The 15888-nt window shown below is 35.4% G+C and overlaps 1 protein-coding gene across 2 annotated transcripts in view; it reads left to right on the top strand.

The window, feature by feature from the left end:
- Positions 1-1372: 1372 nt before the first annotated feature.
- LOC111790131 (transportin-3) overlaps positions 1373-15888 on the top strand; it is a 38672-nt gene continuing 24156 nt past the window's right edge. For both annotated transcript variants that reach the window (XM_023670959.1, XM_023670958.1), the window contains exons 1-10: positions 1373-1660; positions 2058-2521; positions 5203-5301; positions 5649-5873; positions 5976-6095; positions 6350-6433; positions 6503-6562; positions 7947-8075; positions 8588-8649; positions 11198-11254. In XM_023670959.1, the coding sequence (XP_023526727.1) occupies positions 2294-2521; positions 5203-5301; positions 5649-5873; positions 5976-6095; positions 6350-6433; positions 6503-6562; positions 7947-8075; positions 8588-8649; positions 11198-11254 (1064 nt within the window). In that variant the 5' untranslated portion in view covers positions 1373-1660; positions 2058-2293. The remainder of the gene's footprint in view (positions 1661-2057; positions 2522-5202; positions 5302-5648; positions 5874-5975; positions 6096-6349; positions 6434-6502; positions 6563-7946; positions 8076-8587; positions 8650-11197; positions 11255-15888) is intronic.

Genomic DNA, 15888 nt, shown 5'->3' with positions numbered 1-15888 from the left:
CTCGATTTTATTTGGATGGTAATTTTGAAACTTTTATGAAATATTAATGATAATAGTGTAACTTTGAAAAATATTGGTATTAAAAAGAAAATACAAAGTTTTACGAGTATGTTTTAAAATTTATAATATTATTATCTAGGGAACTTAAACATGTCAAACATGAAATTTTTAGTGCCGAGCCGAGGAAGGATTAGGTTTAGTGGTTTGAGAATCGTATCGATCATCTAAATCTCCAATTTGTGTTTGTGGTGATATTCGTTTATGAGAATGATTTAGTCTTCAAAAAGGCAAGTTTATTGTCTATAAAACGATGAGTCTGGATACAACAAAATAGTTCTACTAGATCTAATAAGTACCTTGTATCATAATTGAGAAATTCGAGCTATTCTCTTATTTATTATCTGTGTCATCATTTAAGCAGAACGACATCACCCATTCTTACTAAGAAATTGAAAGAAACAGAGGAAACAAAAGGGACTAAAACAAGAACAAGAGGGATCTACCGATGTGTCTACTATTTAGGCAGAATACCGTCACCCCATCCTTGCTAAAAAAACTGAAAGAAACGGAGGAAACAGATGAGACTAAATAGGAACAAGAGGGATCCACCGAAGGAACAAGAGGGATCTACCGATGTATCTACTATTTAGGCAGAATACCGTCACCCCATCCTTGCTAAAAAAACTGAAAGAAACGGAGGAAACAGATGGGACTAAATAGGAACAAGAGGGATCCACCGAAGAAGATACTTCTCCTTCCTTTTTTCCAGAAGAAAAGGAGGATTCAGACAAAATCGATGAAACGGAAGAGATCCCGTCATAATTCACATAATTTAGAGTGAATTTAAATAAAAACAAATTTAATATATGTTGAACATCTACAAATTGAAGAAAACTTCTCCATACAAACCATACAAATAGAGAGAGTATTATTGGATTATAAATCCATGAAGATTTCATAAATTAACGGAGGTGGGACTCTCATTATCCAACATTTCCATCTAGCCCATAAAATTTAGAATTTTACCCTTTTACCCTTTTAACTTTTTAGCCATTTGTGGTAATTTTATATTAATTAATTTAAAACAATTAAATTAATTTCCATTGCTATATTAAAATTATTTTAAAATCCACCTCATAATTATTTTTAATTAATTAAGCACGGCTTAAGGGTAGGAGTGTAAAATAAAAAAATTATAACATTTTGAAATTTTAAAAAATAAAAATTCAATGTAAAAAATAGAAATTATATTGAATTTTTATTTATTTTATTTTATTTTTCTTAAAAAAGGTTGGAGGACAAAATTGGAAGGTTTGTTTGTATAATAGCATTTCCGTGAGCTTAGGTTTTCAGATTTTTTATGAGACGCGAAGGCTATTTTCCTCCATTTTTTATTTTTTACCATCTCCCCAAATTTAGATCGACCACCCCTACCTTCTTCCTCGTGTCCTTCACTGGCCGGTCGACCAACTCCGACGCCACCATTCCAGTCGGCCAATGGAGGTCCTTGCCTCTGTCCGCCAGCCGTAGTACCCACACACCTGCTCCTCACCTCATCAACAACGCATTCACTGCTTCAATCGAGGAGAATTGAAGTAATTCGAGAATAGAAAACAAATCACCATCCGATTCTGGCCCAGCATTGGTTGAAGTCTACCAAGTGAGATAATTTCGTACTTTTATGTTTCTTTTGTGATGATTGTCTATTTTATGTTCTTCACATTCTTGGTATACAATCTACTCATTCGACTAAATGCGTTTTCGTAAACATAAATACTGAGGAAAGGTTTTGCCATCTCCCAGGCTGTTTGCTTTTATCCGAATACAATTCTTTGATTTTTTTGGTTTTGTGAAAACTTTACCGGCATGATTGGATGCGGCTATGAGATCGAGCTCTGGGCAATAGGAGATTATAGGATTGCATCGTATGGATTTTGTTGATTGGTTTAATTTGTGATGATTTGGGTTAATTAACTTTCGGTTATCGGAAATGGTGGAACGCTTACGTGAAATTTGGTTTGGTTTATTGATATGTTCGTCTATTTATTTATTTCTAGGGTTGTGAAAGTTGTAAGCCTCTGTGGACTAGGCCAGACGCTTGGGCGTAGTCTGCTGAAGTTTAAAATGCAGCCAAGGACACAGTTTGAGAGTAGGCAAAGGAATGGATTTTCCTGAAAGTGTTTCTGTGGTGGCAGTCGGCATTCTTGGGTGATTGTTATGTTGTGTCCGCGTCAATTGCTAGTTTCTTCTGAGAATACTGAGAACAGAGATAAACTACGTAGGTGTGAAAGAAATGGAATTGCGAATGAAAGTCTCTCAAGCAGTTCACGTCCTAAATCATGATACCCAATCTTGCAACCGCGTGGCAGCAAATCAATGGTTAGTCCAGTTTCAACAGACCGGTGCTGCTTGGGAAGTTGCCACTGCTATCCTTACCTCTGATCGTGTTCAAATTCCGCTGTCCTCCTTTGTCCCTGATTTGGAAGTCGAGTTCTTTGCTGCTCAGATTCTTAAACGCAAGGTTAGTAGTCTGACTTTGATTTTAATACCAATCCTGTTTCGCATTGCTGAAACATCTTTTCCCCTTATTTTGTGTCAGCCTTTTGTTTTGCTTAAACTTAATAGCTTCGACACTGGATTTAGTTTTGCAGCCAGGAAGAATCTAACTTTTATAAATTTCAGTTTTGAAAAAGTTCAAAAATTTAAAATTTGATTTTAACAAGTAAAGAGTCCTTTCTTTGAAACTATACATATATTCATTATATCATTGACCTTTCATTTAGAGCAGTTTGACAAGCCATTATCTTCATTGGGTTTTTTGGTAGCATCGGTCGGAGTCTCAACCTTCTCCTTCTTTGGGTTTCAGTTGTCCGTTGACTGATAGGAAACAACAGATGTCTTGCTTTTGTTATCTTTGCTTGGCGAAATTAGGTTTCGGTCTGATTGGGGGATGTTCACCTTTGGATTCCTTGTCCTCTGAAAGGCTTTTCTTGCAGTGCCTTGTTCCATTTCTTGTCTAATCCTTCCCTAGCTAGTAGTTCGGTTTTTCCCTCGGTATAGAAGGTGAAAATTTCCAAGAAGGTAAGTTCATTGTGTGGCAAGTTCTGCATAGAAGAGTGAACACCTTAGTTAGGCTCTTGGCCAGATGTTCCTTTTTGGTCAGGCCACATTGTTGGTCAGGCCATATTCTTTAGAGTTGTGATTTTACCCAGGCCGTTTGGCATGGTTTCTTTGAGATGTATGTCTACATATTCACTAGTTCTTAGGGTTGAAGGGAGCCGATCAAGAAGTTTCTACTCCATCTATCTTTTCGGGGATTTTGTCGCAGGCTGGTTTGTGTGCTATTTTGTGGAGTATGTGGGGAGGGGAAAAAAAAAAAAAAAAAAAAAAATTNAAAAAAAAAAAAGAATCTTCAACGAGAGATAGATTTCTTGTAGTGATGTTTGGTCCCTTGATAGATTCTTTGTTTCTCTTTGGGCCTCGTGTCCATATTTTTTTTAATTATTTGCTTTGTCACATTTTTACTTGATTGAAGTCTCTTCTTGTACTTGACTCTCCTCTTTATTGGCTTCTCTTTTTTGTATGTCTGTTTTTTTACCCTTCACTGTTTCTCAATGAAAGTTCGATTTTTGCATTAAAAAAAATTCTTTGAATAAGAGGTTGCATTTGGTGCCCTTGTTGTTGCCTTCCTCAGATCCTTCTCTAGGATTTCCTTAGACTTACGTAGTCCTTTGTCTGACAGAGAGACGATTGATTGTGATCGGTATTTTTTTCTTTTCTTTGTGACCAACTAGTGAGCCGTGGGAGAAGGGATGTTGGATTTTGGACATGGACTCTTGATCCTTTGAGGGGCTTTTTATGCCATTCCTTTTTCCATATCTTGTCTACCCATTCTCCCCTCTGTATGCCTAAGATTTTTCTATTTTCTCCTCACTTTGGAAATCTAAAATTTCATGGAAGGTTAAGGTTTTTGTGTGGTAGGTTTTACATAGGAGAGTTAACATCATAGATCGCATCCGAAGACATTCTTCCTATGTGTTGTTTCTATAATGATGCATTCTTGATCAACTGTCATGGATTGCTAGTTTACTCTTTATTTTTGGGTTTGATGGATAAGCTCTTTTGGGGTGTGTGAGGCTCGCATATAGAGAGGGGAGGTCTATAGTGGAGGAGATACTTTAAAATCCTTCCTTTAAAGAGATGGACCACTTGTCATATTCCTCTCCTTTACCAAAAGAGGAGTTTTGAGCCATTTGGAAGTCTAAAAGTCCAAGTCAACGTTCTATGCTTGATTCTGCTTCATTGAGGCTTTAATACAGCTGAAGTTCTTCTAAAGAAACTCTCCTCAGTTTTAGAGCTTTCATTGCGTTTATTGTTTGCTGAAGATGGTGAATGTCATGGCCACCTTGTTTTCTCATCCTGCACATATGCTGGTTGGAGGGATTGATTTGATTTAGCCATCTTCAAAGCTTGTCAATGGTGCTCTCTATCCAATTTTTCTAGTCATTATTCTCCATCCAAATAATATTTCTATGAATTGGGAAGAGTATTATCCTTTACTAGATTTTTTATTGAACAAAAAAAAAAAAAAAAAAAAAAAAAAAAAAAAAAAAAAAAGAAGAAAGAAACTTATTCCCTCAGTAAATAATTGTAATTTTCTTTTCTTGTTTTTATTTTAGTTTTTCATTTCAATCAGCAGCTGTATTTTGTTCTAAAAGAGCTTCATTTGAGGTAGGGTTTTCCTGTTGTTGGCTTTTCATTTTTCTCATTGAAAGCATTTTTCATTAGAAAATGAATTACCATAGCAGGACTTGGAGCTTCACTATCACTTACAATCCCATCTAGCTGCGTTTATCATTCTTCTGTTTGTTTGACTGCTTGGGTGGTTTGGTTCTTTTATTTTTTTTTTGTTTTCTCCTCTCCTCGATTGCTCAGGTTCCCAGAGGGCAAATAAGAATGTATAGTTGAGGGCTCAAAAGCCTTGACAATTTTCCTAGTATTTCTAGTTATTTTTCATGTTATCATTAATGTCATAGTGATGACATGGTACATTTTAAGAAAAAAGACCAGATTTATCTTCAAGATGATTGAATTGTGATGAAAAGGTAAGTGGCTATCTAATAAATCATCATTTAAAAGTACACATTTGAAGGCCCATAATTATACAATTTCTCATTTGAATTTGAAATTCTTACTTGCCAGATCCAGAATGAAGGCCATCTCTTACAATTAGGAGTAAAAGATGCTCTACTAAATGCTCTTCTTGTGGCTGCCAAAAAGTTTAGTTCAGGCCCTCCTCAGGTGCTTCACCTCTTTCTTGAAAATTGAGTTGTTTGATATTTAGTTAATAATTCATTTGAACGTTTTTGTATCTTTTCATTGTTTAGAAATTTGTATCTTCGGTAAAAAAAAAAGAAAAGATATTTAGTTAATAGTGCAGATGAGATAGCTGTGCTTATTTGAAAAGTTTGATTTCTCGTTAAACTCCCTCCTAAACTTATTTATTCTCATATCCATGAAATGAATGTATGTTTCTTACCAAAAAAATAGAAAAAAAAAAAAATTTATTTATTCATTTTTGTTTGTGTAAGAGATAACAGTGTATGAAGTTTGAATTTTGGAACTTAATTGCCCTGCTTTTGTGACAGCTTTTAACTCAGATCTGTCTTGCACTCTCTGCGCTTATTCTGAGAACAGTAGAGCATGGGAAACCCATTGATCGTCTTTTCTACAGTCTTCAGAATCTGCAGAGTGTGGACAACGGCAATTTGGCCGTTTTGGAGATGCTTACTGTTTTACCTGAAGAAGTTGTTGACAATCAAAATGCTGATTGTAAAATAAGTTCATCCTGTAGGAGCCAATATGCCCGAGAGGTGTTGGAATTTTCTATCTATACTGATGTGTTTGCAGCCTCCTAATTTATTATCCACTTTATCTTGTATTGTTTTCCATTTGGTTTAACTTTAATCCTGCAGCTTCTATTGCACACTCCTATGGTTCTTGAGTTCCTTCTGCAGCAATCTGAGAAAGGGTTTGATTGTGGGACACAGATGCAGGAAAAGAACAGAAAAATTCTTCGATGTTTGCTGAGTTGGGTATGATGATTTTCAACATTATGCCACTCTGATGAAACCAAAGCTTTATAATGATGTGTTGGATGGTTTTTTTTTTTTTTTTTTTTTTTTTTTTTTTTTTTTTTTTTTTTTTTTTTTTTTTTTTNTTGCAGTGTTCTTTAGCTTTTTGCATGGAATTTCATTTTTGTTTTGTTATGTGCCTCTTTTCCTTTCGAATGTTATAACTTCCCTATGTTTTCTCTTCTTCTTAAAGGTTAGTTTTCTTTTTTTTCCAGGTACGCGTTGGTTGCTTCTCTGAGATACCTCAGGGTTCATTGCCAACGCATCCCCTTCTTAATTTTGTGCTCAAATCCTTGCAGGTAGTAATTGTAACAAGACTTACGAATTGCAGTCTGCTTGTTTCGCATCTAAAAGTTATTCTTGTATAGGATGCAACTTCCTTTGATTTGGCTATTGAAGTTCTTGTTGAGCTTGTGAGTAGACATGAGGTATGTATCGTACCTTACAAGCAGTACGTTATCATTTGAATAAGACACAACTTCTCATTGATATAATGAAAATGAAATGTTCAAGGGATACAAATCCCCAAAGGGCGTGAAAATAGAGAAAGAAAAAAAAATAAAAAAAAATAAAGAATCTAGAGGCGATTACAATCAAATAGAATTCAGTGATTAGAATAATAAAACTATAAATGCTTCAAGCATTATTAAAAGCTTCTCAGCCACTAGCTCATCCAACGAGGCATCTTTTAAAAGCTCTTGATTCATATAACCTGTAATAACTTCCTCGGTAAAAGACCACAAAAATTGGAATTTAACTTCAGTCCCTAACCAACCAAAATATTAAAAACCGGAGTACATAAAGCTCTTTTGCAAAACACCAAAATAAATGCTATATCAACCATCTTTCAGCTTTTCATGCCAATAACTTGCTACAACTTCCTCAAGAAAAGGCCACTTAAAATGAGATTTGACTTCAGTCCTTAACCAACCAAAATATAAAAACCGGAGCATGCAAAGCTCTATTGGAACACACCAAAATAAATGCTATATCAACCATCTTTTTTCCAACCAAAGCATTGTGCACGGGAACATCAATGCTACTTTAGAACTCCTCATGAATTTAACGAGCTTTGAATAAAAAATACCAATAGTTCATTCCTGTAGAAGAACCAAGTCAGGACAACGGTGCTGAAGAAACTTCTTCTAACTGAGTATTTTTGAATAATCCCCCAATCCCCATGTGTTCGAGGATAAATTTTTCATTAAATTACAAAGGATAATTGCTGAAGTCAACTCACAATCTGACATTTACAACCAACTGTTATAAAATGTGAAAGGGGAAGACCCCCAAATAAAACTTCCAGATGAGACTGACCATGCATGCTAAGGTCATTCCCAAAGAAGAGGAAGGGATTCTCCAACTGTTGCAAGACATTCCATTGGAACTTTATAAAAAAAGAACGATTCCACTTTTTTCCTTCATAAATATTAGCAAAACAAAGAAAGAAAGATTTGTTGGCAACACAACAACCACTCTACATATTAGAACTACTTGACTTGAACTTACCTGAGAAACCTACAAGGAGAGAGGAGAGTTGAGAGGTGAGAGCGTTTTGGTCTGTATTCTTCTCACAAGCTCCTGTTTCCCTCTTTCTTGTTGATTTTGTTTTAATTCTGAATACAATTTTCCTTTTTTTTTTTTTTTTAAATCTAAAAAAAAAAAAAAAGCTCTTTTTTCTTCTTCGTATCTTGTAATTGCTCTATCTGAATACACGATGAGATGAATTGCTAGATCAATTCTCCTACTAAATCTTTGTCTAGATTCATGTTACTTCTTTTAATTTGCTTTAATGTCTGTGGTTCTCTGCAGGGGTTACCCCAGGTCTTGCTGTGCAGAGTACATTTTCTAAAGGAAATGCTTCTTTTTCCCTCTCTTAGTAGTGGAGATGAGAAAGTAATCAGTGGTCTTGCATGCTTGTTCTCAGAAGTTGGGCAAGCAGTATGTTGACTTGGGTTCTTGTTTAAGTTATTTTTTTTCTTGTAACACCTATGAATTAGTTAGCAACCTCAATTCATTGGTTCTTTCATTCATAGTTTGACTGTTAAAGAAGATGATGTACATACTTACTCAGAATTTCACCTATCAAATTTCATATGCTTGGATTCACGAGTCAATTGTGTTTTTAAAGTTAGTAATAATGCTTAAAATGATCTTTGTATTATTTGGGTTGCCTCTGTCCTGTTCTTATAATGTGTTTTCCCCCTTTCCTCTTCATTGGAGTTTATGTCCTTCGAGCCTTTTGTTTCTTTTTCACCCTTCGTTGGAGTTTTTTTACTTTTCTTTTCTTTGAAACCTTTTTGTTTCTTTACATTGAGATTAAAGGTTGGTATCTTGTTGAAAAAAAGTATCAATGCTTGGAAATGAAAATGAAACACATCTATTTTCATGAATTATTCCTTGTGTACCTGTCCCTTTCTAAGTTATGACTATTATTTTTAAATGTATGTCAGGCACCATCCTTAATTGTCGACGCCAGTGCTGAAGCTCTTGCTCTAGCTGATGCTCTCTTGAGGTGATCATTTGTTGGGTTCTTTGAAAGTGGTCATTGGTTTTCCAAATATGTTCGTAAGTGATATAATTTAAATTAAACGGGTTATGATGACCCATTCTTTGACTAGCCTATTTAGGAGAGACCTATTCTCATCCTATTGAATTACATATGCTGTGTGTGTTTAGGTTAAGAGCTCCATTCTTGAGATTTTCAAGCATGACTTGTGCAATCACCTTTGTTGGGTGGTTTCACGTACAAGGGATTTAAATTAAATAGTCAATATGTTGTGTGATACTTTGACAACGTCAGACGTTAGGGTCTCTCTCCCTGTCTTTCTTTACTCTCTATTTTCTCCCACTTGCTTCATCCTTTCCCTAAATCCTGGAACCTTCCTTGCTGACCATGGTGACTTTAAATTATATTCCACCAGCTGGTTCAGACTATTGAAGTTGCTCAACTTGCGTTGGGTTTCCTCTCCAAGTTAGATAATGTTCTTCAGCTTCTCTTGGGTCCCTCTTTGGCTTCGCATTCTCATTTGTTGTGGGCCAATGTGGTGAAAGTTTTACTCAGAATTGTGGATGGAAAGAAATTTCCGGATCTTTTAAGAGAAGCATAGTTCTTGGTTTGCTTGTTTGAGTCGGCCCATCTTGAAACTTCCTTATGGTGTTCTCTTTCTAATTCTTTCGATGGTTCTTGATATGAACCAAGACATCAATCATACCATAGAAATTTCAAGGAAGATGTAAAACAAATGTAATTCAAATTATCATAAGATTTTGCAATTCGTGCCACATTAAAGAAAAATCAAGTTTCATTTAATTTTTGATGGTTACAAATTTTTGGAGGATGATAATCTAGAGTTATGGTGTTTATTTAATGCATTTTAAGATTTTTATTTACTTTAAGGTTACACTTACCTAGTGATTAATTATGATCATAAACTACGAAGATTACCACTCTTGAAATGTCTCATGGAAGGTCAAGGGTTCCCATTTTGAGATTGTATAGAGTCATGTTTGTAAATGAGATTTGGAAATATAGTAAAAAGAGTATTTGTGCTTTCCTTTATAGTTTCTTTGCAATTCTTTGTAGTTTAGATTGCACGTCTAAAAGAAAAGGTAAGAACACTTAACCCTAATGATAAGGAATCACTCCAAGGGAAAGTATATTTCAGATTATATTGTTGATCAAATGTCTCAAGGAAAGAACACTTCTTTGAGATTCGAATCACTCCACAAGCAAGATTGATCATGGTAAGCTTGAATGATTCTAAACATGCAATCTAAACTACATAAAATTGCAAAGAAACTTAGTCATTGGCTAAAAGAAAGCACAAATGCTCTTTTTACTACATTCCCAAATCTCATTTACAAAAACAAACAAACATTGATGACTTTATATAGTCTCAAAATGAGAACCCTCGACCTTTTATGAGACATTTCAAGAGTCTCAAAATGAGAACCCTTGACCTTTTATGAGACATTTCAAGAGTTGTAATCTTTGTACTTTAGGACCAGAATTAGTCACTATGTAAATGTAACCAAATAAAAATCTTAAAATACATTAAAGAAACACCATATTCTAGATTATCATCTCCCAAAATTTATAACATTCCAAGAATAAATGAAACTTGTATTTCTTTAGTGTGGTATGAATTGCAACATGTGATAATTCGAACAATATTTATTTCACATCTTTCTCGAAGTTTCTATTGTATGATTGATGTCTTGATTCATATCATTTTCCACTAGGGGCTAAGGCTAAACCTAGTCTCCCCTTCTCTCTAACTTGGTTTTTGATTATCTTAATAAGCTACTTTCACTAGCGAAAGGCAATTAATTTTATTAAAGACTTTGATGTCTGTTGAGAAGCCATTAGCATTAGCCACCTCCAATTTGTGAGCGACACCTTCTTTTCTCCACGATTGAGAAGGATGTTTGGAAAATCTCTTCAACACAATCTGAATCTATGAAGGAGCTTCAGGCCTCAACATTGCTGAATATGAAAGGGTGGTAGGCTTACTTTGGTTCAAGCAGCTTTAAGCAACTTGCACACCGACTAAGTGTCTCTTTACAGTATGCCTAACAAGATTGCTGAATCTTTGGACGTCTGTATAGAAATTTCATTGGAAAGGAAGTACGAGAAGTAATGGCTTCCATTTGGTGAGGTGGGAAAAAAATCCACCTTCCATTATCAAAAGGTGGTCTTGACCTGCACAGTATGAAAGAGAGAATTTGAGCCTTGCAAAACTGGGGTAGTGATTCTGTATGGAGGAGTCTTATGTAACTCCTTTTGATAGGGGGTTTTTCCTCCTTTCTTTTGTAGATTTCATAATACATGAATGTAATTGTTTCTTATCAAATATATAAATATAATGTGTGTATATGTGTATGTTGTGTGATTGAGTAAAATAGTGAACATGGCTATGGAGGAATATGAACCTCTGGTTTTTGAGGCAGTTACTCAACACTAATTATTAGATCGTACATGCTATAATGACAAGGCCTTGCGTCTTACATTATATCTTTGTTTTACACATTATAGTTGATCTTGTTCTAATTTGATGCAGTTGTGTGGCTTTTCCAAGTGAAGACTGGGAGATTGCTGACTCAACATTGCAATTCTGGTATTTTCATATTCTTGCTAAAATTGTAAGGTGTTATGATTTTTTTGGCACAACATATATTTCTTTAATATAGCGTGAAATCCAAAACTCTGCCTAGAAAGTGTAGCATTCAATGTAGTGTAGGGAATGTTCTTTTATAAGGTGAAGGAATGTTCTTTGTTTCATCCAAAAATTTGATCAATCTCTATTTTTTGTTCACAATAGTAGAATACTTTACTCTATGTTAGTTACTTTACAACCAATTTTCTTCTTAAGTACAGTGATACTTATGGGCACATTTTTGTAGCAATCTAGTATGGTTTCATTGGGGAGGTTTTTGGAATATGCACTTTTATTTTTTAGGACAAGAAACAACTTCTCATTGATATAATGAAAATGAAATTGTTCGGAGGATATAACTTTTGAAATCTTTTGAACAGGATCTTTAAAATATTTTGAAATCTCAAAAGTTGAAATTTCAAAACTCCGTTTCCCATTCAAATTCTTCAAGACAGACTCCACAAAACTACAAAAAGAAGATGAATTTTTCTCCCAAGTCATCTTAGTTAAATCCCTTAACGCATGAATGCTATCATCATAATTCTTAAGAAAGTATTTTAGCATTTCTCAGGAAATGGACCAACCTTTTTTCAAGAACCCCCATAGGGACTTGAACCAGCTTTCTTCCTCTAGAAAGTTGCCAAACAATGCAGTTGATGAACCAACCTGTAAAAAAAACCTTTGTTTCAACAGACGAACTGTATTGCTTTCCTTTTGACTTGCTTGAAGACACTGGTAGTAGAACCACATCAACGAGTGGGCCTTCCTACCAATGAAAATGGGTTAAAGATAACAAACAGTGGGCATGAGAGAAAAAGCAGGGAGTTCTCTTTGAAAAGCTTCTTGAGGCTGAACATAATTTGTATAGGAATATTAATTCTCTTTGGATTCGGATTTTCATTAAGCTGAAAATACCTGTTTTTTTTTATAAGAGAAGAGGCTGTCTTGTTAATGTTGATAGAAAATACTCTTGAAGGATCTGAAATCCACTTCCTTGAATCCTGGAAAGACAATCTTATTAACATAAAACCCTTCCGATTATGGATCGTAGGCTCTTCTCATTTTATTCCTCGATAATTATAGTGTCGTTGAACTCTTTGATTATCCTTTTGATGATGACGACCGTATTCAAACATTAAAACATAAGAAGCACAAATATGAACAGTGACAGTAGTACGGATATGATAACACACCAATTTCTAAAAATGCTGGACACATACATCAAGGACATGTTTTTTTTTTAAGTTTTTTATATTTATAATATGTGTGTATAGAATTTTGCGGTAATACTTCTAAAGAAATTAACCATACAACATTAGTAATAAACGATGATGGTATGAAATTTTCTGTCCAACAAAAACTACTATATAAATATAAAGTACTAGAAAGAAATAATGGTTGGACATGAAGCTTGCTGCCTATTTATAGCTTATTCATATTATAGTAAAACTATATATGGAAAATATAGAGTAGATGACTATTTATAATAAAAACTATTTGAGAAATATATGATTGATGTTTATATACAGTAGGTGGTTATATTTGTTAAAGCTATATATAGTAAATTGAAACCATATATATAGCATTGCCTTACTTTTTGCATTATCTGTATTCTCTCTGCATATACCTCTCTCTGTATAGACCTGAAGTCATCAATACAAGACCTTTAGCCATTATTCTTGCATTTTCTCTCTCCTATTCTTTGTATTCATCTAGATCGAGTGTGTGTTGTTGTGCCATCCTAAAAACTGGTATCAGAGCTAGGCGAAATTCACCACGATCTGTGAAGATGAAAGTTGAAAAATTGCAATTGAGAAGTTCAATGGATTCGATTTTGGTTTCTAGAAGATGCAGAATGAAGATTATTTATACCAGAAAAATCTTCACGAACCCTTGTTGGGGGTGACCACGGAGCAGTGGAGGCGCAAAGATCGACATGCCTTAGGGTTGATCCAATGACGTTGTCCAGAAATGATGTGTTCAATATCATTAAGGAGAAGACAACGTCAGATCTACTGAAGGCACTGTCGAATATGTACGAAAAACCGTCGGCTATGAACAAGCGTGTACTTGATGTGGAACTTGTTCAATCTACCAAAGTCTGAAGTTGGATCTATTGCGAATCATATAAATGAATTCAATATGATTGTAAGTCAACTGAGTTTTGGTGGACAATAATTTCGAAGATGAAATTAAAGTATTGATTTTGATGTCATCTTTACTCGAGTCGTGGGATACTGTTGTTGCCGCGATCAGCAATTCCCGAGGATCTGAGAAATTGAAGTAAAATGAAATCTGAGATGTAGTTCTCAGCGAAAGTATTCGCAAACGAAAAACTGGAGATTCATCTGGTAGTGCTCTCAGTATTGACCAAAGTGGATGTAAATCGAAGGTCCCAAACAAAGGTCGATCAAAATCAAAGAATCGAGAATTTTTTTCTACAGACCAAACGTAACGTGTTGGAGTTGTGGAGAAAAAGGTCACTTTCAGACTGATTTTACAAGATCAAAGAGGAAGCAGAATCACAAATCAGAGGATGACGATGATTCTATAAATTCAGCAGAAGACATTGGAGATGCTCTAATCCTCAGCGTGAACAGTCCGATTGAATCCTGGATTTTGGATTCAGGTGCATCTTTTTGTTCGTCTCCGAACAAAGAACTGTTTCGGAATTTCAAATCTGAAAATTTCGAGAAGGCATATCTTGCAGACAACAAAGCTTTAGAGATTGAAGGAAAGGAAGATGTCTGCATAAAAACTCTCGCAGGAAATCAGTGGACATTAAAGGATGTCAGATACATTCCTAGTCTTAAGAAGAACCTGATCTCTATTGGTCGGTTGGATAACAGAGATTATGCAACAAAGTTTGGGAAGAGTTTGTGGAAGATTGTGAAGGGTGCTTGGGTGGTAGCACGCGACACAAAATCAGGAACCTTATACACCAATGCAGGGTGTATGAACATAATTCCTGTTGTTGAGAATGCTTCAAATTCAAGTCTATGGCATGATAGACTTGGACATATGAGTGCCAATGGAATGAAGATGCTGGTTGCGAAAGGAGTTTTGGAAGGTCTGAAATTTTTTGATTCTAGTCCTTGTGAGAGCTGCGATATGGGCAAACAGAAACGAGTTAGCTTCACAAAGGCTGCTATAAAACTGAAGAAAGTGCAGTTGGAAATGGTCCATACAGACGTTTGGGGACCATCTCTAGTTCCGATCACTTGGCGGATTAAATTTCTACATCACTTTCATAGATGATTTCAGCAGGAAGACGTGGATTTAATTCTTGAAACACAAGTTAGATGTGCTTGTCACCTTCAAGAAGTGGAAAGCTGAAGTTAAAATTCAGACTAGCTTGAAGATCAAATGTCTAAGGTCGGACAATGGTGGAGAGTACAAGTCAGAATTCAAAGCATTTTGTGCCACTAAGGGAATTAGATTAATGAGGACAGTTTTCGGTAAAGCAATACAAAAAGATGTTGCTGAAAGGATGAACAGAACATTGAATGAGCGGACAAAAAGTATGAGGATTCATTCTGGATTGCTAGAGACATTCTAGGCTGATACTGTAAATACAACAGTCTACTTCATTAATAGAGGGTTGTCAGTACCCTTGGTGTACAAGCTGCCAGAAGAAGTATGGACAGGAAAAGAACTCAATTACTCTCACTTGAGAGCTTTTGGCTGTACTGCATATGTGCGTGTTGATCCAAAGAAGATTGACAAGCTTGACGCTGAGCCTGCGAAATGCTACCTCATAGCCTATGGTTCTAACATGTTCAAGTACAAGTTTTGGAATGTCAAGAATAAGAGAATCTTGAGACATTGTGACGTGACTTTTGATGAAAATGTCCTGTACAAGGACAAATAAAAGAAAGGTTTTGAGACAATGAAGCAAGTGGGAGTTAGGTTGGGTTGCGGAAAAATTCACTTAGTAATGTTGTAGTAGGTATTCGAGGAACTCCTGAGACTGTTGTTGAGGAACCAGAGATGGAGTAAGTGACACTTGAGCAAGTGTTGAAAAGATCATCCAAAACTATAAGAGTACGAGATAGTTATATATCTTCATTGCACTATCTATTGCTGATTGATGAAGGGGAACTAGAGCCCGTTGATGAGCCCCTACAGTTGGAGGATACAACCAATTGGGAGCAAGCCATGGATGATGAGATGTTTAGGCTTCATAAATGCGTTGCTCTTTCATCTACTAAGGTTGAGTACGTGGCAATAGCTGAAGCTAGAAGATGATATGAATGACAGACTATTCTTCACAAATAGTCAGAGTGTCATAGAGTTGGTGAGGTACCCGGTCTATCATTCAAAGACAAAACACAAAAGGCGATACCATTTCACTTGTAGGTTAGTGGAAGATGGTGATGTGTTTGGAGAAGATAGAGGGTGTAACGAATCTATCAAACATGTTGACAAAATGTGTTGATGTTGGAACATTGAGGTTGTGCAAAACCTCAATTGGTATGATGCAGTGAAAATGTTGATAGTCGTTTGAGAATGAAATTCTTAGTTGACTGGATCAGTCTCCAGGTGGGAGAATTGTTGGGATATGGAGCCTGTTACCTATTTATAGTTTATTCAAT

Source organism: Cucurbita pepo, chromosome LG03, assembly GCF_002806865.2.
Source record: "Cucurbita pepo subsp. pepo cultivar mu-cu-16 chromosome LG03, ASM280686v2, whole genome shotgun sequence".
NCBI classification, from domain to species: domain Eukaryota; kingdom Viridiplantae; phylum Streptophyta; class Magnoliopsida; order Cucurbitales; family Cucurbitaceae; genus Cucurbita; species Cucurbita pepo.
The sequence above is the reverse complement of the archived record's forward strand: the minus strand, read 5'-3'. Positions and strand labels throughout refer to the sequence as shown.